The 23,869-nt window shown below is 47.7% G+C and overlaps 1 protein-coding gene across 1 annotated transcript in view; it reads right to left on the bottom strand.

The window, feature by feature from the left end:
• LOC118769456 (DENN domain-containing protein 4C-like) overlaps positions 1-23,869 on the bottom strand; it is a 59,897-nt gene that overhangs the window by 7,881 nt on the left and 28,147 nt on the right. Inside the window, exons 3-22 of the mRNA XM_036516558.1 lie at positions 22,354-22,606; positions 21,975-22,044; positions 19,253-19,422; positions 18,138-18,379; positions 16,227-16,293; positions 15,168-15,226; positions 13,227-13,371; positions 12,476-12,651; positions 11,546-11,646; positions 10,825-11,043; positions 10,175-10,320; positions 9,828-9,866; positions 9,318-9,448; positions 7,096-7,228; positions 6,425-6,631; positions 5,565-5,693; positions 4,168-4,315; positions 2,778-2,918; positions 789-914; positions 175-315 (exon numbers count right to left, since the gene is read on the bottom strand). Of these exons, the coding sequence (XP_036372451.1) occupies positions 175-315; positions 789-914; positions 2,778-2,918; positions 4,168-4,315; positions 5,565-5,693; positions 6,425-6,631; positions 7,096-7,228; positions 9,318-9,448; positions 9,828-9,866; positions 10,175-10,320; positions 10,825-11,043; positions 11,546-11,646; positions 12,476-12,651; positions 13,227-13,371; positions 15,168-15,226; positions 16,227-16,293; positions 18,138-18,379; positions 19,253-19,422; positions 21,975-22,044; positions 22,354-22,606 (2,843 nt within the window). The remainder of the gene's footprint in view (positions 1-174; positions 316-788; positions 915-2,777; positions 2,919-4,167; positions 4,316-5,564; positions 5,694-6,424; positions 6,632-7,095; positions 7,229-9,317; positions 9,449-9,827; positions 9,867-10,174; positions 10,321-10,824; positions 11,044-11,545; positions 11,647-12,475; positions 12,652-13,226; positions 13,372-15,167; positions 15,227-16,226; positions 16,294-18,137; positions 18,380-19,252; positions 19,423-21,974; positions 22,045-22,353; positions 22,607-23,869) is intronic.

Below are 23,869 nucleotides of genomic sequence, written 5' to 3'. Positions count from 1 at the left end.
AACACAGCCAGGGTGCCAAGATCCAACCAAGAGCAGGAAACGTAAAGCTCTTAAACACAGCAAATCTGGCAGAAAAAGATGCCTCTGCGCTTCACGGTCATGGTCAGAGCTTTCAGGCTAATGTAGTGGACCCTGTGGTGATGTTGCGGTGTGGTGACAGGTTAGGTGCCTCACCGCTTCCTCCTCGGCCCACACTGCTGTCCAGGCTCCCAGTGGACAGCCTGACGATGCTGGGCCCGGGGCTGGGCGTGTCCAGTGGGCTGGGGGGCTCGGCCAGGACCACAGCACTGTCCACCGAGCCGGATACGTCCTGCCCTGAGGAGCAGGCCAAACCAGTCAGTCAGTCTGTCGCACACACGATACATTTACACACACACAGCAGGAGGCCCTCGACGTCCTGCAGAGAATGAGGAGCACCGAGGTGGAGGTCCTGGACGAAGCAAGGGAGCGCCACACACACACGTACATGCACGCATACACACACACACACACACACACACAGGCACTCACCGCACCCATGTGCTTGCGTACTGTCTCTCTCTCGCTCACACACACACACACACACACACACACACACACACACACACACACACACACACACTGACTAATCTCAGGTAAAACAAACTGCAATGTTGCATTCTACATTCTCTCGCTTAGTTCATCCTCATTTGTTCACCCCCCACTGGCCAACTTAGCCTCCACACTCGCTGCTGTACCCAACCACCACGAACCCCAAGGGCTCCAGGTTACACCTACAGAGAGCTCAGCACAGACCCCCCCCCCCTTACCTCTCTGTGGAGTGCTGGGCTGGCCGCCTGGCTCAGCGTCGAGGAGCGGGGTGGCGGACTGAGGACTCTCCGGCACATCCTGGTGCAGCTCATCCTTCGACCCGTAGCCCTGGTCTGACTGACCGCCTGCCGCATGACACAAGAGTCAGAGCTCAGCATGTTCAGTGGGGTGACCAAAGCTACGAGCCATGTGCACCATCATCTCTGCTAGTGCACAGCCTGCTGCATACAGCCTACGCCAGTGTAGGGGACCCACATTTTTTAAAACGACAAACTGACACAACCCAAACAACAACAGCATTAAACAAAAAGGCACTGAACATTCAATCAGTGTGAGCTTCCCATTTTACTTCCTCATTTAACATAGAGTTATCCTCACTATTATCAAAACAAATTCATTTGTTTTCTAGAAAGCGTAGTGTTATCAGAGCATACTACTTTTCACAATAACTGCAGTACATTATGGATCTGCAATTTGGTTTGGCAACCCAATTTAAATTGTGGGTTCCGACCCAGACTTTGGAAAGCAGTGACCCACACAGTACCAGCTTACTCTCTGTCGCCAGCCGCCGGACACACGAGGCAAGCACAGAGGAACAATGTATTTATGACGGTCTCCACGCCAATCACACGGGCACACGTTCACTGCTAGGACTGGTGGCTGTATTGATTTTACAGGACCTTCTTCATCATTAAGATGAAAGCTATTTACACTCTCCCAATGTCACCTACAGACATTAGCTGATGGATTTTAAATGATCACCCAGGAAAAGCACACCGCAGATAATGGTAAACAAATTGAAGAACACAGAGGAAATCTCTCATGCCGTCATTTACAGCGTAAATGACAGTGGCCTTGCGCTGTAGGCGAGGGCGAAGTGGAAAATAAACAGCGGCACATCACCAAAGGGATTGATTTACTTAAAAGGAAAATGTGTTATTTGAACATCTGACCTTCACCAGAGTAAATGCAATTTGCAAAGCCTCATGGGATTGCTGAGCTGAGATAAGGAAGGTAAGGAGAATGCCGTAGTGTTGAGAGGCTGGAGTCTCTCCCTCACACACACACACACACACACACACACACACACACCTAAACACACAGTTACCTCAGAGTGGCACACCACACCCCTTCCTTTCCCTAGCACCACTTCCCAAAAGGCCTTGCCAAAGCCACTCACGAAGCACTGAGACTCACAGCAGAGAGATTACAGACGCACTTCTTAAGGCAGGAAGCCCTTCACTTTCCACTGCCCAGGTCACCCACAAAAGCAAACACTTTTTCAGACTTCTACACACAACACGCGTTCCCACATTTCAAGCCAGGCCCTGGCGGAAAGCAAAGTCGTGAAACATGAAACGGCAAAGCTCGACAAGGACAAAAAGGGAAAGGAAAGGAAAGGGTCTTGTTTCATCTCTGTGATGTAAAATGTGGGACAAACACAGACTGTTTATTCTGGCTAGGCCCAGCAGTTTGGAAATGAAACAGCCTCATTAACATTTCCCTCACTGTGGGAGTACAATGCAGTGCACTGTGCAAGATTTACTGAACATAACATTAGTCTAATTCTGCAATACAAATGGGGTCGGACTCTCTTTGAGTAAAGAAACAGATGTGGCGCGGCCGATAAGGCTATGATAAACAAATAAATGGTAAAATAGCCTTAAATAAGAGGAAGAGAAACAGCGAGAAACACTCACAGCTTTCAGTGGACTAAGGCCAGTACCGCATATAAATGTGACCTTTGACCTGTGACCTTAAGCAGCTGCAAGCAAGCTTCCCTAGTAGCACTGGTTAAAGGTCAAAGCAATTGGGCCAAGAGATAAGAGATAGAGTACAAAGATTAACACACAGCCATCTGCCCCAGTCCTAATGTAGGGCATTTTTTTCTGCCTCCCGCATTTTTTAAATGCGCAGCTTTGCATATGAGAAGTTTATTGCCGTGCGACGCCTTGTTTGAGGTGCGGTACCTGCATGGCGGTGGCCGCCGTGGCCGCCGTGGCCGTCGCCCACGACGAGGCTGCGGGCGAACAACGTGTGCTCTTCGCCGCTGACGTCGTTGGAGCTGTCGCCGCTGCCGTGGCTGATGCGGTCGCCGTCGCTTCCCGCCGCTCCGCCCACCGCCCCCTCTGCGCGGCCCAGGCCGAAGAGGACACGGTTACTTCCTGTCCCTCCGCCGGTCACATGACACTCACTTCCTTTTACTTTGTGCTTTTACACGTGACGCAGTACCACGAAGAGGAAAGCTGGCCCAGTTGGTCACATGACCACGGTGTAGTGGAATTTTTGAAAGCAGATACTAAGAGGCATCAGTACAGACCAATAATGTCTGTTTGTTTTCCTTTATATGCCATTAAATTAAGCCCTTTTTTGACAAAATTCATGACATAATGTACTGGACTGACATTATCTTTGTAAATCAAAAACATTTGGACAATAAAAAATAAGACATGAGAGGCTGTCCCTTAGAAAATTCAACCAACAGATGGCGCTATAAACCCATACTGGTGCAGCACTCAGAAATGGATTACAGCATCCTCAAGCCCCATTTAAAATTATTTTTCACCAGACAATTCTAAGAGCTCTTCAGAGCAGCATTCCTGCTTTTACAGATTATCACACATCTCTGTATCTTACATAAGCATACAAATAAGTGGTGTCTTTTTCAGTGTTTTTGATCATCACCTACACTCATACTTAAGACGCAGTCAGTTTTTCAGTGAAGCCAGTGGTTTTGCTTGACTACATTGCTAGTTCATATAGTACAGAGTCTCCCCTGCTGAAGAAGTAGTGTTTGGTTAGGTGCCAATGTGAATGACTCAGTCATCTGTTATCTGTTTAAACAATATGGGGGAAAGGATAAAAGTCTGTTTAGGATTTACACACAAGGAGCATTAAAACCTGAAATCAGGGGAGCTGGAATATGGTGGTGCAGTTACCATGGTACGCTGGATTCTGTTCTTAGTATATTTCTTTGCTTGAGCTTGCTGATGGTCACCTTGGAGAATCTATGCTAAAGCAGTTGTGGATTTTGACATTTTTCTGTAAATTTCAGTGTTGTGCAACTAGCAAGAAAGGCTAACTAGCACCATCAACCCAGAACAATTGCTGTTAGAGGATGTTACTAGGTAACATACTTAGTAAGCTACTTCTGTCTTAGAGAAAGTGAACTGTCAGGCATCTTTTAATCATTATAAATGACCGGACAGTTGATGGGCCTCTCTCAGTTACCACCTTCTGCAGTAGAATTACTCTTCATCAAATATTCAGTCTGAATTAACAGGAGTTTAAAACAACAGTGCTTCTGTTGTAAGTATCTGCCATAACTAGGCTGCCTTGCTTGCAAACATGTCCCCTGGGCATGGTCGGTTGCTGTACCTGTGGTGATGAGGAGGGGTCCTGTAGTGGTAGCCGTCCTCTGCAGTGCCTGTTTGAACTGCGCCACACCGCGAACCACGTTGCGCACTTTGGCCCACATGACGCGGCCGCTTCGGTTCTGGCTGGGCCACGGCCCCTCGAGGACAGCCTGCATAGGCAGAGGACCGGGGGGGGTGTGGGGGGTCATCAAAAAATAGTGGAGGTACAGGCAGTAAGAACATGCCACTGCATGTCTGTGTGAGGCTGCCTCACAGAGAGTAGGGGGTTCTCCAATGTCCTGCCTAAATTCCCAACCAGGTTCTTTCAATCTGGCTATCTAATAAACCCCAGGTTAACTTACTAAAATAATTCTTTATAAGACCCTAACTGTAAAAGAGAACCAGTTCCTAACTGACCTCACCTGGTCAAATAAAGGTTAAATAAAATAAAATGTTACACTGAAAACTCCCACACTGTGGTGAAGTAGCTCTACGGAAATCATTAGACACTTAAAAACAAATTACGAAGCATTAACCAACTGCCAGGAAATTAGGCAAATTATGGGATCTAGTCATACCGTGAGAAAGTGTGTGAGAAGTGTTTACACAAGCACTGCAACCGCAAAGCAATCAGCAGGAGTTACAGTAACAGTCCCGTTACTCATGAGCCCTAAACAAAACAAAAGGCTGCCCCGCCCAGCTACCTGCCGCAAGAGAAAAGGATTTAACATTTATTTAAAATCATAGTCTTAAAAGGGGGGGGTTTCTAATCTCTCGGTTATTGTTGTGTTACAATCACACAACCTTGAGGAAAGAACACCTCTGAAAACTAGAGCGTCTTTTGGGTTACAAGAATTGAGTATATTTAAAATGATGTAAAATGAGAGATGAGGCAACAAGAGGTCTGCTATGTGAGCTAGGCAGACACTGACAGGAAGGTCTAATGCACAGCAGTTCTTAAACATTAATACCAGCAAATTATTGATACTTTATGCTTTAGAGGGGCCTTACAGAAGTCTAGCAAATGTGACTTACCGCCACAGCTTGATGTGGCCCTGTACACATATAGTGCATAAACAGTTTCTTTATGGCTACATATCACTAATTGGTGCAGCCATGCATACTGATGAAATGGCAACCGATGTTGCCAGTACACTAACTTGTTGTAGTTCCCATTGGTGTTAGCAGTAACACTAACTTGCTGTAGTGCCCATAGGTGTTAGCGGTACATTACCTTGTTGTAGTACCCATAGGTGTTAGCAGTACGTTACCCTGTTGTAGTACCCGTAAGTGTTAGCGGTACATTACCTTGCTGTAGTACCCGTAGGTGTTAGCGGTATGTTACCTTGTTGTAGTACCCGTAGGGGATAGCGGTACATTACCCTGTTGTAGTACCCGTAGGTGTTAGCGGTACGTTACCTTGTTGTAGTACCCGTAGGTGATGGCATTGGGCAGGACTCCAGCTTTCTTCACCTCCATCAGCACACGCACAGCCATGACAGGTAGCCCCCAGATGCCACACAGCTGCATCACCACACGGTAGCAGACCTGTGCGGGGGGGGGTGCCGTTACAGCACTGAGGTTAGGCCTGACTCCCATGGACCACCCTATCACTGACACATTCGTCTAATGTGCTCCCCTTCAATTCTAAACAGCATTTTCCCCTAGATTTTCACTCAAATTGGAGATTTTACTACCATTTTCCTATAGCTAACAAGCAAATAATTGTAGTAGGCGTTGGAGAAAAGTGATTGGTCAAGCTCTTGCTTTGCTGACTTATATTCAATATTCAGAGAGGGGTGGCCAAACCAAAATGTGACCAATAGCAGTGACTACAGTAGTGTCAGAGTGCCGGAAAAGCCAGGGCGAACAAGGGTGAGAGAGTGTGTGTGTGTGTGTGTGTGTGTGTGTGTGTGTGTGTGTGTGTGTGCGTGTGTGTGTAGTGAGTATGTATGTGTGTGTGTGTGTGTGTGTGCATGTGTGTGTAGTGAGTATGTATGTGTGTGTGTGTGTGTCTGTGTGTGTGTGTGTGTATGTGTGCATGTATGTGTGTGTGTGTGTGTGTGTGTGTGTGTCTGTGTGTGTGTGTGTGTGTGTGTGTGTAGTGAGTATGTATGTGTGTGTGTCTGTGTGTATGTGTGCATGTATGTGTGTGTGTGTGTGTGTGTGTGTGCGTGCATGTATGTGTGTGTGTAGTGTGTAGTGAGTATGTATGTGTGTGTGTGTGTGTGTGTGTGTGTGTGTGTATGCGTGCATGTACGTGTGTGGTGCTCCCTTGCCTCGTCCAGGACCTCCACCTCGGTGCTCCTCATCCTCTGCAGGACGTCGAGGGCCTGCTGCAGCACGCGCGCCCTGGAGTGGGGGGTGGAGGCGTTGCTGGGCAGGCAGATGAACCACAGGCTGTAGCAGTGGCTGTACAGGCACTTGGCCCAGAGCGGAGGCTGCGAGTGGTAGCGCCGCGCTTTCTTGCAGGACAGTTTGATCTCCTGCGGACACGAGGGAAAAGTCAGCAATTCAGCAAGGCCGGGGGACAGGGAACACCCGGCTCCTACCGTGCAAGGGCCATACTGTGTTGGATGAGGAACTGAACAGGCTGCCCACTTTTCGCCCGCTGTTGGGCTTGTGTGTTGAGTGTTGTTACTGCAGGAGCCTTTTGGTCAGTTAGTAAGTGAGTGAGAGTGAGACAGTACAGTTTTGGAGGCTGCTTCCACCACTCACAGCCAGAAAAGGGTTATATCACCTCAGCAAAGAAGCACTGCATAAAATCAACAAAGGCCTACACTCTTATTATCATTTCCCTGTCAAAGCACAACACCACAACCGTGTTGCTTTGACGTAGTAACACAGTCATTATGTTCTCAAATTATACAGAAGCACTGTGAGTATGTGTCGGCTTGTTGACTGCATTAGACCCAGTCTCCAGGTACAACATACAGACGAAGCGACTCACCTGATTGGTCCTCTTGGCCAAGAGGGCGGGGCTACTGGACACACTGGCCCCTGCCGCCCTGATGCTCGGCATAGGCCGCATCTCCCAGGGGGAGTCGAACAGCTCCAGCCGCAGGGGAGGGAAGTTCTTATAGCTGGGAGGAGCACGAGAGGGAGACAGAGAGAGAGAGAGAGAGAGAGACGAGAGAGAGAAAGAGAGAGGGGGACAGAAAGAGAAAGAGAGAGGGGCAGGAGGAAGGGAGAAACAGAGAGAGACGTAAGGAGGAAGAAAGTGAAAAAAAGTTGTTAGAGAGGAGGAAACAAGAGACATCAAGACAGACATATTAGAATCAACACAGACCCAACCTCAACCTCTGATCTGCGCCAAACCATGACCGCCAAAATACACTCCACCCCCGTACCACTGTGCCTCTGCATTTGGAGAGCAGAATGTGGTCACTTTAACCATCAGCATGGAACTGCAAAAGCACTGCATCACTAAGCCACCGAGACACCAGCTTCAGCATCAACATATCAACTTTCTGGGCGGCAGTGTAACATAGTGGTTAAGGAGCAGGACTCGTAACCGAAAGGTTGCCAGTTCGATCCCCGCTGGGACACTACTGCTGTACCCTTGGGCAAGGTACCTAACCCACAATTGCCTCAGTAAATATCCAGCTGTATAAATGGATAACGTAAAGAACTGTAACCTATGTCAGTCGCTTTGGATAAAAGCGTCTGCTAAATGAATAAATGTAAACGTAAGTCAGAGACGCAAGTTGATTCAAGCGGACGCGTGGTTCACAATCCACTTACAGGATCCTATTTAACAGTCATCACATGCCTTTTGACCTCGTGCCTTGTCCTACAGCCTATCAGACCACAGGAGGTTTTGACTCGTGGCCAAACAGAGCTTCTGGGCAAAATGAAAATTGTAGCAGAGGCACGTTCAGAGTTCATGATCCAGAAACAAAGAGAAGGAAGCATCAATTATTCTAAAGACCAGGTGAAGCAAGTGTAGATTTGCAGGGCTCATGTGTAGATGCTCAGAAATTAACATGACCATGTGGCTAGGCTAACGTTTGGGGTTAAACGGAGCTCCCTCCCAGCTACCCTCCATTTCAACCGGTGTCTGCTGCACCACTTTGCCTCCCGTGTCACCTCCACTCCATCTGTTACTCGCCAAGCGACATACGAATCAAGTATTTCCGACCGGGAACTTTTTATTCCGCTGGCCCTTAACTCTGAATAGCAGAGCAATAACAGCTGCTCCACCACCACGAGTTCAAGAGTTCAAGAGCATTAATTTTTCTTTTATTCCACCCCTGACATTCCCTCTGTACATTAATGAAAGGACACCTTGATCCGGCCTATTGCCTGCCCTGGTGCATCCTGTACTGAATCAGAATGATAATCAGTGCCAGACCGCGAGCGCTGGCTCGTCGGGGGCCACTTGGCCGACGGGCCGAAGGTTTTTAAAGAGCAGCGGACGGCTAACAGATGCCAGAGCAGACCTCGGTCAAGCGCGAGCTCCCCTCTGTAATGAAGACAGCTGAGGTTAAGACAGGTCGATCTCAGTAGCTGTTACAAGATGGGCTCCAGTCAAAAAACAGGGCCCCTCCCTTTTGACGAGCTGAAGGGAGAAAAGGCGGATCTCAATGCAGGGGTATTTCAGTAGAACCCAGTGCCAGACCAAAGAGCCTAACAGCGCACTGTGAAGGAAATAGAAGGGCCTTATCGGCATCTGGCACAGACACCCTGTTCTAAAGGTTGGCTGGACTGACAGATTGGCAGCAGAGTGAGATACCAAGGCCTGTGTAAATCAATGGAGGGGTTTTAAATGAGGGACACTGGGGGGGGGGGGGGGGGTGTTCTGGACATCAAAGCCTGAGTGTGTGCGGCTGGAAATCAATTCATTTAATCATGAGCTAGAAGCCCTTTTCCCGACTTATATAGATTATCTGAAACAACTGTGGAGCTGGATATTTTAGTGAGGCGTTTAGGGTTGACAGGCTTGCTCAAGGGTATGACGGGAGTGAACCTGTAACCTACTGGTTTGGCTCTTTTGGCATTTTGCCACATTGGCTCCATTAGTGTTTGCTTATCTTGTTTTTCAGCCTGGACCTGCCTGCTGAAAGAGAATGAGGCACTGGGACTCCAAGCAGCAATCCTCAGTAAAAGCTGAGTTTGAGGACGGTAAGGGGAAGATCTGGGGGGGTCCTCAGCGGGAGGGGGGGTAGGCACCTGTAGCGGGCGGGGGGGTCCGGGCCGTCGTCTGCCGGTGGCTCTGGAGGCATGACGAACACGGTGAGGTCGCTCTTCTGGGACGCGTCCAACTCTATGAGCCTGGTGTCCTCCGCGGAGTCTCCTTCCACCTGCAAACACACAGGCATGTGTGCACACACAGGCACACACGCGCACGCACACACACACACACACACACACACACACACACACACACACACAAACACGCCCGCGCAAGCATGCACGCACGCCCCATACAGGCACAGAAAAACACACACACACACACAGATCACATTCCAACTCACAATCTACAAACACGGATATCATATTTCCACTCCAATCAAACAAAAGGGGACTTCCAACAATCACATCACAGTTGAGTGTAGCCGTACGGCATATGAAGTGCGACTCACTACGATGCAGGTAAGAGAAAGATATTTCAGCTCCAGTTTTGCATGCAGGCACACATGTTTATAAAGAATCTTTTTGATGAGAAAAATTTCACTCTACCTTTCCACCCTTGTCTGCTCCTTTATCTGAAGGAAACAGCTAAAAGGAAACAGAACGGCAGATTGCATCAAATGAGACTGCAACACTATCTCTAAAAATCAGAACTGTGCCACAAAATCACTGCCATTGCACTGATCATCTTGATTAATTAAAAGACCACTGATTATTATCTAAAACATGAAATGTTCAATGTAAATTTGAACAGAACAGCAACACAAGCATAATTACAAACCTTTATTAAAAACAGTTAGTTTGCAAACAGCTGTCATTGCTGGTCAGGAATGCGCATCTCAGCCGCGACCACCGCAGGGTGGTTTGAAAAGAAAAAAAGGGGGGAGGGGTCTCACTTTATCGATGCAGTCGTCGAAGAAGGCCAGGCCCGTGTCCTTGTCACTCACGAAGCTACACTCCTCGATGAAGCGGATGAAGATCTGGGTTTTGGTCAGCTGCGAGTAGAACTTCTGGTGGGCGCGGTCTCTGCTCTTGTGGAAACCTGAGAGAAACACAAATGAGAGAGAGAGAGAAAGTAAGAGATGTATTTACAGAATAAAAAGAGAGAGATAGGGAAAGAAAGACAGATTTATATAGAGAAAGACACATATAAAGAGAGACAGAGACAAGATAGCTGAAAGTAAGACATAGAGAGGAAAAAATACAGAGACACAGAAAGACAGATTTATACAGAGAAGATAGAGACAGAAATAAGAGAAAGAAAGAGAAACGACAGATATACAGAGAGACAGACAGACATAAGAGAGTGAAAGAAAGACAGATATATATACAGAGAAGGAAAGACAGAGATAGAGAGAGACAGAGACACAGTATACAAGCTCTGCATGTCATTTCCACTGGCAGCCTCTCCTGGGTTCGAGTCAGTAATATTTACTGTATGTGTAATGATTGCTTTTTGATGACAATTCAGAAAATAATTCAGATAACTGCACTGTCAACTCCTCATTGTGGTCACTGTGTCTTGGTGACGGAACCGCCGCGGTACCCTGCAGGTCGTAGAGCGAGTCGGCGGCGGTGGCCTTCTCGGAGGGCGCCTGGGTGATGGGTTTGAGGTAGCCGCGGTAGCCCTTCAGGATGGAGGCCATGAAGCGCAGGAAGGCCTCCTGGATCTCCATCTCCAGGCCTGTCATCTTCTTCTGCCAGGTGAAGTCCGCCTCGATGGGGGTCATCTCCACCGCCAGCCCCTCCTGGGCGGTCCTGTGGACTACACGCCCCCCCCCAAAAAAAAACTGTCACTACACGGACACCCCCACACACCCCAAAACACGAACAAGCACAGTACAACCTAATTAATTAACTAATCTGTCATAAGCCTATGAGAGAATTCCTAAAGCACTAAACCCAGACCAGTATCTATCCACACAGCTAAACAAGCTTCTGGACAAGGGGTGGGGCAAAGAAAGAAAAGGGTGTGTCCTTAGGTTTTTTTCCCACCCCTACATGCACCTGTACTTTGTTTTAAATAACACAGAGGAAATTCAGCTATTCTGATTGGACCTTGAGTCAGAAATACCATCCTGTCACAGGTAAGCTACACCCAGAGGCTGAACCATGAATATCTAATTTGTTACATAGTAAGCCGAACTGAAATAGGGTCAGCCTTTCCTAACTGAGATGTAAGCACAGATACGTGGACCGTACTACACATGCGTCTGCTGCTGGCCAATAGCAGCCGTTAGAGTGAGGGGTGAGCCGCGGGACTGTACCGGTGGCCAGCTGGTGATGCAGGCTGCTCAGGGAGTTCACCAGGCTCTTGCTGGGCTTCTTTGGAAAGTTCTTCCAGTTACAGTGTTTCTTGTCATCAGACCTGCAGCACGAGAACAAACCACCCGCCTTCATGATCGGAGAGCCACAGAACATTCCGGCATGCGCTCATCTCTTTGACGCACACATTGCAGCAATACCACGAGACTGTGAGAATGAACACGAGCATAACACACTGAATAACATTTAACATGTTCCTAGAAGATGTAACATTTGTAGGCAGTTCCACTATGCTCCCAAACATGGTCTAAGATCTGTCTCAAGAGCAGGGGTGCGCCACATTCTTCCTCTGGGTTCATAAACATTTAATATGCTTGTAAAAGACAGAGTTTGTAAAGGCAGTTCCACAATCCTCCCGAGAGTGTGGCCTAAGGTCTGCCTCAAGAGCAGGGTTGGACCGAGTTCTTCCCCTGGTTTCATTAGTGAAACCCTGAGTCAGGTCTGAGGTCATGTTCTGTTTTTGCTTTAGACCACTGCAGAGCCTTTTTTTACAAACTAAGGGTTTTTGAGAAGTGCATTTCACTTCAATATTCACACACTTTTTTACAATGCTACTTATGTAACCTATGAGTTAGTGGCGGCTATGTAGCATAGTGGTAAGGAGAAGGGCTTGTAACCAAAAGGCTGCTGGTTCAATACCCTGCTGGGGCACTGTTGTTGTACCCTTAGGCAAGGTACTTACCGCAAAATTGCCTCAGTAAATATACAGCTCTATAAATGGATAACACGCAAAAAACTGTAACCTATGTAAGTCACTCTGGATAAGAGTGTCTGCTAAATGCCAATAATGTAATAAGTTCCGCTGCTTTTACTAAATAAGAGACTGTGCTTTTAACCATGACCACAGGGGCGGGAAACACACGGTGACTCACAGGTAGATAGTGTTGGTGTCCAAATCCACACAGACCACATCGGCGGGGGGGTCATACAAGTCAAAGTATCGGGAGTCCACACCCACGATGAAGGGGCAGGGGGCATTCAGGACGTCCGCCAGAGAGAGGGGGCACAGGGGGATGTAGGGACACTGCCACTGGAAGGGGAAGATCATCTGGAACAGAAATCACAGCAAAAACCTCACACCACTGCTGAAAAAACAGCTGCCTTCCCCCAGAGCCCTGATCCCAGAACAGCCACGTCTGCATGCCACACAGAAGGCCTCTTTGCACCAGTGAGGAGCTGGGACTACGTCAGGCTTCAGCTGTGTGATAAGCCATCCAGCATGCACTGTCTGTCTGTCAGTGTCTGAGCATCTGCCACATAGTGATGTAATCCATTCAGTTTCTCATTCTAATCTCTTTTTGTTGTTCAGTTTCAAAAATGTGGCAGCAGTGTGGTATAGTGGTCGAGAGCAGTTTCAACCAAAAGCGCTGCCGTTATACCCTTGGGCAAAGCACTTAACCCACAACTGCCTGAGTAAATATTCAGCTGTACATACGGATAACATTGTAACTTATGTATGTCACTCTGGATGGTAGAGTCTGCTAAAAATGACAATGCAGTGTAAAAAATACAAGTTAAATTGAAAAAAAACAGTACTTGAAGAGTTTCATCATAACCAAAACTGTCTATTAGTTATCAAAAAAATACACAAAGTTCCACAGAGGAGGGGGTCAAGCCACTCACCGCCACCACGGCTTCTGCCACGCCCGTCAGCACGGCCGGCCGCAGAGAGTGCAGCAGGATCTTACTCTCCAGCAGGACAAACAGCAGCAGCGTGGCGCAGTTCTCCGGGCCCAGGATCGAGAGCAGGGTGGTGAAGTCCGCCCCGCTGGAGGGAAAGAGAGAGGGGGGTGTCAGTGAGGAGGAGGGGGAGTGTCGGGGCAACCTGAAGATCCCGAGCGTCGCACACCTCAACCTGCTCCGGTGCAGGGTGGTCGTTTGAACGCTTGACTACGGGCCACTGGATCAAGTGTGCTTCACCACACCTGAAATCCATCTGATGAGATTCGCTACATGTAGTGCTCACACAAACCTCTCAACAACCACCTCACAGGGAGCTGAATGGATGATGCTGAATGTGCTGATGACATCATTCGAGTATGTGTGGGTGGAGGAGGAGCCAGAGACCTATCAGCTTTTGTGCTTTTTGGCAAAGCAGTTATTTTCCTTCAAATTTATGATCTTACGCAGCTATGTGCTTACGTCCGTTTGAAAGCAGCCAGTAGAAAAATGCATCGGGGGGTGGCTACTTTACCATAATCGATTTTACACATTCATGTTTTTTCCCGTTCGTTACCACCACTGCCAAGCCTCCTCCTAAATCACCACGTTCCCTGACAGGATTAGGAGCTTGATCTGACAGGACCGTCCGTCAGTCTGACCGTCCGTCTGGTAAACGGGCTGACAAACACATCCTCAACACGATACGCGTCACGAGGCCGGGGAGCACGGAAAATTTTGATTCCTGCTTCCCCGCTAAATTCCACACACCTTCCAAAGATGAGGGCCTTCGAACGGAAGGCATTTCCTCTGGAAACTTTCGCTCTCACTCTGCCGTGCAATCAACGGGGCCGTCCCCCTGCCGCCCCGCCCCGTTCCCAGAGCAGGAGACGCTCCGGAGCTCTCTCCCTGGGGAGGCTGCTATAGACAGGGGGATCATCAGTCAGGGGAGGAGAGGTGGTGGTCAGTGGACCTTTCTGCACAGGTCTGTAGAGACATGCTAGTCTGATTATGAACTCTGACAATAGTGGAACAATACTTAGGGGGTCAGGAGTGGGGGGGCTGGGGTGGGTGAGCAAGGACCTTGTGGTGCACAAGTCTCTGCTGCCCGGTCTGCAACATCTCACTGCAGTCAAAGGCCGGCTGCACCCAGAACAACACCAATAACTATTAACCAGAATGACAGCCATACAGAACACTTCGCTATTAAGTATACCAGAGGACCTTTATGTGTTCTCTTCCACCCACCTGTCAATCAATTAATTCCTTTTATCATCTCCATCTCTGCAGTAACCTCCACTGCATTTCTTTTGAACTGAATGGGCATACACATTTCATCACTGGAGTGCTGTATAAAAACTCTACTCTGAAGAGATTCCAGCAAGAGCTGGTATTATCGTTGGAGGTCATTTTAATGCTTCTGCTATATTCAGTTCTTTGCGGTTGTAATGTTTCAGGCTCTATTCATTTGAACTAGATTTTTTTTAGCATTATTGTATTAATCACTGTGAGGCTTTAAGCAGAGAGACCTTCAGCTCTGAATGTTGCAGGTGACACCATTAGCATGTGTACACCATTCACTTCTCAATCTCAGAGACCCGTTGATCCAGTCACAAGCAGGAACCGTGCTAAAGCAGGAACCCTTAGCTACTGTTACCATGCATCCAATCACAACTAACCACTAGCCTAGGTATCGTCATAGGTGGGACTCACTGTACTCACTGTACTGATGGTGTATAAAAATAAAAGACCCCTGCATGACAAATGCAATAATAGGTTTGAAATTCCCAACACCCTGGAGATCTGGTCTCATCACAAAGAGAGCTCTGCTACGGGCCTACAGCTGAGGTCTGAGAGTGTGATCGGATAATATCCAAAAAACAACAAAACATTAACGGAACATACCTTAGTGGTAAAGGTGTGCAGACCGGCTGGGAAAGGATCAAAGTGTCATGTGCGGAGAGCTGGAAAACAGAACAAAGTCACAACGTCACTCAGACGCTCACTGCACTCACACAGATCTTGTCTATAAATTAGCCTTGTGAGATCCAGTCCCTTGGTGCGCTCGTTAAGGTCCAACAGAGCACCCGGGGTTGTAAAATTGTTGACTTTTACCCCAGGAAACATCCCTCCTACTTTCAAATTCCATTTGGACACATGTTTAACCATAAGTGTGAGGTAAACCTCTGGTCACTGATTCCAGGGGCACCCCCACACACCTTCCTGGTCTGTAACTTCAGCAGCAGACCTTTCAGTGCTGGAATGCTGAGAGATGTCTGCTTTGACTGGCCACCATCTTTCACTCACGTTTGTGAGCTTACGTGGATAACCCCTTTTTCTTAAAATCAGACACTGACTACATCCTCAGATCCCAGGCCTCCATAAACCAGTCAGGCCTCAACGGCCCAATCAATAGTATCCATCCAGCCATAACTAAAAACAAACAGTATGGCCTGTCTTGCCTTATGGCTTTTAGCCATTCTGCCATAAACTGAGAACACATCGTGTATCCTCCTTTAATCTTGACTGCGTATACTCTAGTCCAGCTCTAGCACTCCAGCTCTGTTGCCAGGCAGCTATGAGTCACTGCCGTTTCCCTACGTTAAAAGTATTCTCATGAGGCTGATTGATTGATCCCCCCCCCCCCCTGTTTTTCCAGTTCCTCCCTTCATCCTTGATTGATGATTGGCCGCTCTAGAGCTGGTTCAGATTGTAGGATATCATGTGATAAACTGCGATGCCACAACAAGCCTGCGCTTAATGTCAAACAGACGATCTGGCTCGCGCCGGCTTTCTGCAAACCACACTCCGGCGCATGTGTGGCAAATTCCGTCGGTTGAATGTTTCCACGTGTTAGCACTGGGCCTCACTCCAGCCGATCGCATGCTTAACACGAACACATACACACGCACATGTGTACACACACACACACACACACACACACACACACACACAGCATCTCACCTGGACCAAGATCCTTGGCCTCTGTGGGGAGGGGAAGGACACATTGTGCATGAAATGGGAGATGTGCCTGTTCAAAGGAAAAGAAATAAACCGCTCTCACATCAAGACCTTCACAGCATAAACATTCCCTTCTTAACTACACCACCAGCCTCGCTCCTCACGGTGGAAGTCAGGGACAGTGCGTGTTTGAAACACGGGGGCTGCGGGGTTAACTCCTTAGAGAAGGACTGCTATTGTACTCCTCAGTAAGGCACATATTCTGGATTCTCTCAGAAAATAGCCAGCTATACAAATGAACACCGTGCAAAAACATAACACAGGCAAGAATAAGGGCGACTTGTTGAGCAGATGATGTCATAATGCAATCACATTCTGCAGGTGTTACTGCTCCAAACAGAACGTGTCTCTTCTGCGCTGGCAAAGCATCAAGGGAAATGTCTGGAAGCAGCGATGTAATCAACGCCTCAACAAGAGAGGGGTCCAAATTTAAATTAAAAGGCACAATCATAATAATGATTAATTAACCTCATATGCTGTTCCTATCAGCAACAAAACCAAAACACTAACATCCAGTTTTCAAGCAGGAAATGAGCCTACTGTGTGATTTGGTTTTACAATAACCAGCATGCGGATTGCTATTTATTTGAATTAAAATAGTGTATTGAGTTGGCAATACGGACCAATTGCAGTAAGAAGACTTTTAATAAGAAGGTTGCAGATTCAAACATAAGATTGCTAATAAGGGTATCCACTAGGGTTGGGAACCAAAACTCGGTTCCAAATTAGAACCGAATCAAAAATGCCAGGTATTGGGTACCCGTAAAAAAAACTGAATTTTTTTGGTTCTGCTTATCGGTTCCTAAACACAATAACCCTTTATTATTGCAAACAAAGGCTACATATCTGCAAGGACGTACGTAGCTATCTGCCAGGACCTGTCTACGTGACTACATCACGCATCATCGCAATAGCGTGTCCATTTGTTCAGCCCTTTCGCGTGTACGGTCACACCGGTGTGATTAGCCGTTTAGCGCGTATGCTAAAACCGGTGCGATTAGAACACTAGATTGGAAAAATTCTAGCTACTTTTAGCGTTGAGGAAACGGCTATTTAACGTTAAAAATATAGCAAATGCTAACTGAAAGCTATGAGAAGCTTAATAACACTGATGAAAACATAACGAACCATGTAACGTAACACGCGTGCTACATAACATAAAAATAAGTTAAGCGTGAAAGAGTTAAATACGAGCTAGAGTGCATGGCTAACATCACAACAGTGTGAAAGACCGCAGTAAACGGTCAAAAGTGTGGCTTCACTTTAGAAGAGAAAACGACAACAAGGCAAAGTGCAATGCATGTGGGGAGCTAATTAGCTGCAAGCCAGGTTGCACATCAAATCTGACCAAACATTTAAAGCAGCACGGCATCAATCTAAAAGATTGTACAGTGTTTGATGTCTTGCCATAAGCAAGAATAAGCAGAATTGGAATCAGAATCGGAATCGATAAGCAGAATCACAATTGGAATAGGAATCGATAAAATTCAAACGATACCCAACCCTGGTATCCACACAGCAAGTAGTAATAAAAATAGGAATAAAACAGGAATAAAAACATACATGACGATGATATAAGAATGAAAACGATTATTAAGAATCCACAAGCCCAACGTCTGACAGAAGGGTCTTGTGCACTTGTCCAAAAAACGCACTCCAACCCAAAGAGACCCTATCCACAGATCTGAAAAACAGCTCAGAGCCCGCCCCGATCCTAACTCTAACCCCCACCCCAAATTCAGGTTTAGATCCTCTATCAAAACTGACTTTTTGAACAGTCCTGCCTGTGTATGTCTGTAGCTGCCCCTCCCTCCCCCCTCCCCTCCCTGTGCCTCGTGGGGGGGGGGAGCTCACTTTTCGATGGGCAGGGGGTGCGGGCCGGAGACGGACAGCTTGTAGAGGAACATGAGGAACTTGCGGAAGGCCTCGAAGAAGGGCCAGCGCGACAGCAGGCAGATGCACTTGTTGGTGTTGACGGGCCGGTTGAGCACCAGCTTCTTCTCCACCGGCGTCAGCAGGCCCAGCTGCAGCTTCTGCTTCTCACTCAGCGCCTCCAGCGGGTACGGCTCGTAGAACTGGATCGCCGCGCCGTACACCTGCACGGACGGGACGGGACCGGGCGGACGGACAGGGACAGACGCAGGCAGAGAGACGGACAGAGACCAGGTGAAAGAGAGAGAAACGTTTGAAGAAAGAGAGGGAGAAAGAGACAGGCAAGCAGACAGAGGCAGGATGAAAGAGACAGGGACACATTAGAAGACAGACAGAAAGGGATAGAGTGAGAGAGAGAGAGAGAGAGAGAGAGAGAGAGAGACAGGCAGACAGAATGAGGCAGAGAGACGGACAGAGACCAGGTGAAAGAGGGAGAAACGTTTGAAGAAAGAGAGGGAGGGACAGAGTGGGGGAGAGAGAGGGAGAGAAAGAGACAGACAGACATACAAGCAGACAGAGGCAAGATGAAAGAGACAAAGACACATTAGAAGACAGACAGAGAGGGAGAGAGTGAGAGAGAGAGAGAGACAGGCAGACAGAATGAGGCATAGAGATGGAACATATGAAAACACACAGACAGAGAGAGAGAGACAGCAAGGCAGACAGACAGAGACATACAATCAGTCACACAGACAAAGGTTGACCAGGGCCTTTGCTGCTGTAATCTGATCCATGCCAGGATACATTTAAATAAGATATTTCTGAGGAGATGCATTTACTCATTTCATTTACTCACTGACACATACTTCCTAATAACAAACTGCTGTTGGATTATAGGGGACACAATCCATGCTGTGAACAGCCTGCAATGCCTTCAGAAGTCATGACACAGTTTAATTCAGCCCCATCTGGAGTCAAGCAGCATTAAGCTGCACTATATTATTTATACATTATTCACTCAGACAGTATTGCTAACAGCCATGGCACTCAAATCGCCTCTGGGGCGATGTCTGGGGCGTCCCGGGTGAGAGGCCTACCTTTTCCCCAGACGAGATGGTTAAGACAAAGGTGGAGAAGACAGGCAGGGGCTGGCGGGTGTTGGGCGCCCAGCACTCTATCCGGGCCCCCATGGGCAGGCAGAAGAGGGGCACAGATTCGGAGAGGGGGAACGCCTCGTAGTCCTTCTCGGGGTACCTGAAGATGAGGCCTGGGAGAGAGGGGCGGGGGAGAGGGGCATCAGAGATGCTGGTCACATGATCTGATCACATGACACTCTGTTCGGTTTCCAGAAGGGCCAGGCCACACTACAGAGGCAGCATGTTGTTACATTCAGAGGAACTTCCTCATCTTTGATCGCTGGTTTTAACTAAGGCCATCTATGGGATTGCGTGCATGGGAGGTGTATTTGTTCCATCTCTCCCAATGGAAATCCACAATCACACCAGATTATCAGCCTTAACTGATAACATCTTGTTTTCAAGAAGGTCCCAATGAATCCAGCACAAAGAAAACAAACAAAAAAAAACAAAAATTATTACACAGCACACAATACACACATTTATTTCCAACTATGATTATGAAGCAGAAAATTAAAGATTATTATAAAAGGAGAAACATCTCTCATTGAGATTAAACAATTTCATAAACCATTCAACCTGGCCCATGTTCCCTAATTATGTTCCCTTGAGCCATATGCACCCCATACACTTCACAGCTTTTCCACAAATGGAAGTGAATAGCCTCTGCTTCACACAACCAGACATATTTCTGAACAATAAAGAGCATTTGTGAAGCCCATTTTAAAGCAGATGTAACAGCTGTTGTGGTTTCTTCTACAGTGGTAACTACAGAAACTAAGCCTGCATGAGCACTCTGCTGAGCCCCGGATGAGCCGGGTGGGGCACCTCTCAGACCCTGCCGCAGGGTGGTGGTTAGGCGGGCGGAGTGAGCGAGAGCCGGCCCGAGGAGGAAGTCCCACCTTTGCTGATTAACAAACGGGCCCCGCTCTACAGGAAGCGAGCCGCAGAGAGATAACGCGCGGCTGACTGGCGCTCGTTCAACCGTCAGAGCTGCGGCCACGTCCCTGCTCCACAGCTAACACTGTGTGCTACTACGTGGTAGAAAAAAGGAAGAATCGCCTGGCTGTAATGGCGGAGGGGGGCGATGGTGAGGGTGGGGGGTGTAAACTGTGCTAAGGCCGCGCTGAGGGGCGAGGGTAACCCCGTGGGCGGCCGGCTGCGCTACTGATGTTACCAGGGTGGAGTCCCTTTCCCTCCGAACTGGGACGATCTCTGACCCAGCATGTAAAACTGCAGCGGGCAGATCGTTATCCCGGCTCAGAGAGTGACTCAGCGACAAGGTATGGAAGCTCGTTGCATTGTGGGTAACATGCCACATTCGAACCCAGGGACAGACCCTGCGTTTTCGCCCTTGAGAGAAGCACTTAGCTGAAGCTAAGCATATAGGTTTTTTCATGTCTTGTATGAAACGGTTATTTCTGTGCAGCTACCAGCGTTCTGCTAAGAGATCTGCATTTGCAGTCTTTCCGGAATATTAATAACATCAGTGAATGCTGTCAGTAGGCTGACCTTCATGCATGCGAAGGAAAAATGAAATTATCTGGCTTTTTTTCCTTTTTGTGTTGGTTAACAAGGATCTCAATACTGATCCAAGTAATGGATGAGTGATCTCATGGTCAAATATTCAAATGTGGTGTTTGGTCCTATCCCTCAGCTGGATCTCATCTTCGATACAAATTGTAATAATGATGACACAGAAAGGAACTGATAAAATGTCCAACCCATAGGACTAATTTAGTGGAATTACGGGGTTGGGCAGGTCAGAAGTCGCCTTCCCTTCACGATAGTAAAACGTGATCCTTGCTTCTGTTTCTCCATTGCTTGACATGCCTGCATTTCACAACTGTCCAGGAAAGCATTTCTCCTCGTTTTGTGCTGAGCTAGGGAAAAGATGAAGCGTTTAGACACCAAATCCTCTCCTTGAAAATGAATGCTTAGTTCTGAGGTCTTCAGTGCAAGACTCTGGATGTGATGTGGTATTAGGGGTGGTAAAATAACTGATCTGGGATCAGCTTTGTCTAAATCTTGAGCTTTATGAAGAAGTATTCATGCCAGGCCTTCACAGCCTTCAGTCTTAAAGTTGTGGTGTGAAACTCTGGTAAGGTACAATGTACTGTGAAGAAAGAGGAGCATGTGCTGATGGAAAAACAACCCAGACCATAAAGAATTATCTCTGGAGTCAAGGATGTTTGTGGCGTGGCTAGTCTGCCTCTAATCTTTCCTGATATCTCGCACGGTGTCTGAGATGTTTACAAAGCACTGAAAATTTAACGAGCCGCACATCTCGAATTGAGGACGCCCCATAACAGTATGACTCAGGACAGTCTGGCAGAGTTAAACAGAATTAAGATGGTAATATGTTTTTTCCTGAGAAAACAGATGGAAAAAATGCCCTGTCAGTTCCCGAGGGGGACACCTCATATTAGAGTGCGAAAATCTTCTAACAAGATCTTCTTCACAAGTCCTGGGAGAGGGAGGCTTCGCAATCTCCAAAATGGGTGGAGCTATCGTAGGTTCTCAGGGAATCGCTGATCTGATTGGAAATTGTACCCTTCAGTGCCCTACCACAGTCCACGGCATTCTACTGTCACTATCATTGGTTTTGCAGATGCAGGACTGTCAGCTGGTCTGGTGAACTGGACTCGCAACAGTGAGACACAGTGGGGCACGTGAAGCTCACCTGCTTTGAAAGCTATAGAGTTGGATGCAGAGACGGACTTCTTGTAGCACAGGAACACGCTGGAGCCCCACTAGAAAAAGAAAAAAAAAAAACACACCAGCATTAACCCCTGGTGCACAAGAAGGGAAGGGCCTAAATAAAAGTCAACAGCTATGCTTGTATGTACACTAGGGTCCAAAATTATTGGGACACCTGGGCATTTTGTGGTTAAGTGTGGATGTGTCCATGTAGCTATTAGTTTTATCACTCGAACCTAATTTATGGTGTGGCAAAAACAGTTACATGTTTTGGCAACTATTAACATTTTCAAAACAACCTTTTATGTGGTTCCTAAGTTCCGCCCCCTCAGGGGAGGGGAGGGGCCTCGGCCGGTCCTCACCATCCCGCAGTTGAGGTTCTTGTCCACCTTGCAGAAGGTGTGGGGCGGCGTCTCGCCCTTGCTGGTGACGATGACGCAGATGTCGGTGACGGCCAGCGAGTTCTGCAGCTGGACGGGCGGGGCGCGGCGGGTGGTGATAAAGATGCGCTGCGACGTGGCCGAGCTGTTGTTGACGTTGGCGCAGCGGCCGAAGGGCGTGGCCTGGATGACCTCACAGCCCTGGATCAAGCGCTCTTTACCCTCGTACAGCACCCTGACAGGGGAACACACACACACACACACACACACACACACACACACACACACACACACACACACACACACACACTCACACACAGCCACACACAGCCACACACACGTGTTACCACAGTGCGTGAACCCCCGTGCCATAATTACAGCACCAACACATAACCATTGCAATAATGTGCAATCACAGGGCAATTATAGCAACAATGTGTAATCTTGCAGTGGTACACAATGGTTCAGAGGTATAAACAACTTTCCTTTTCTGTATTAAAAAGCAGTAATGTGTATGTGTACACAGTGTGTATCAGGTGTAAGTAGTAATGAGAGAGAAAAAGCAGCTCTAGGATATGGAAGCAAATTTCTGTGGTAGCAAAAATTGCGAGTTATCTTAACTCACTGTTGCAGTGTACAGAGTGTCCGTAATTGTGCTGAGCTGAAAAGCCAGACGCCGCAAAAGTGAGGAATGGCAATTCCATCAAACACAAATTAATCTGGCAGGTCAGACGGAACATCCCCCCCCCCCCCCCACAAACACTCTGCCTGGGCTTGCCGTTCCAAAATAATGTGTTTGTCATTGCCCGCCCCTGATCCATCTAACAAAGATAACAGAGATTTACTGTGAACTCCTCCGCAGAGAAACGCACTTGGGTGTCCTTGCAGTACTCAGCGCCTCAAAATCGATAATGGTGATTTCGCGGTTGCCAAGCAAGGACCGCTCCAACGGTCTCGAGTTCGTTTATGAATATATGTTGGGCGCTGCAGTTGCCAGGTGCACACAATTTTCCATGATCACACATTTATCCATTTTCAAAAGCTGCTCTAATGAAAGCATGATTTGTAATTCTGTCCCCTCTCGTTATTTATCCATTTGTCTAACTAAGCACTTCCTGCTGATAGAGAGTGTTAGTAATCGTGTGTGTGTGTGTGTGTGCATCGGTCTGTGCGTGATTGCACATGCGTGCGTGCATGCATGCATGCATCTCCGTGTGTGTGTGTCTGTGTGTGTGTGCATGCAGGCCATCTGGTGTGAAAGGAGAAGTCTTGTCAATATTCAGTAGTTTGCAAAAAATGCAAGAGCTTAATGAGTTTCCAAGCAAGCGTCTTTATTCTGTGAGAACTCTTACAATGGGCAAACAGCACATTCCGGTGCAGTCAGGAGAAGCCTTCTACCATTTGCGTCTCTTGGTTGAGAAGTGGATTTCTCAATACAGACAATGTTTCTGGGAAAGCTGAAGAGCAGGCTTTGCCACAGTCCAAACTGTAAAAACAT

This window comes from Megalops cyprinoides, chromosome 22, assembly GCF_013368585.1.
Source record: "Megalops cyprinoides isolate fMegCyp1 chromosome 22, fMegCyp1.pri, whole genome shotgun sequence".
Lineage (NCBI taxonomy): Eukaryota > Metazoa > Chordata > Actinopteri > Elopiformes > Megalopidae > Megalops > Megalops cyprinoides.
The sequence above is the reverse complement of the archived record's forward strand: the minus strand, read 5'-3'. Positions and strand labels throughout refer to the sequence as shown.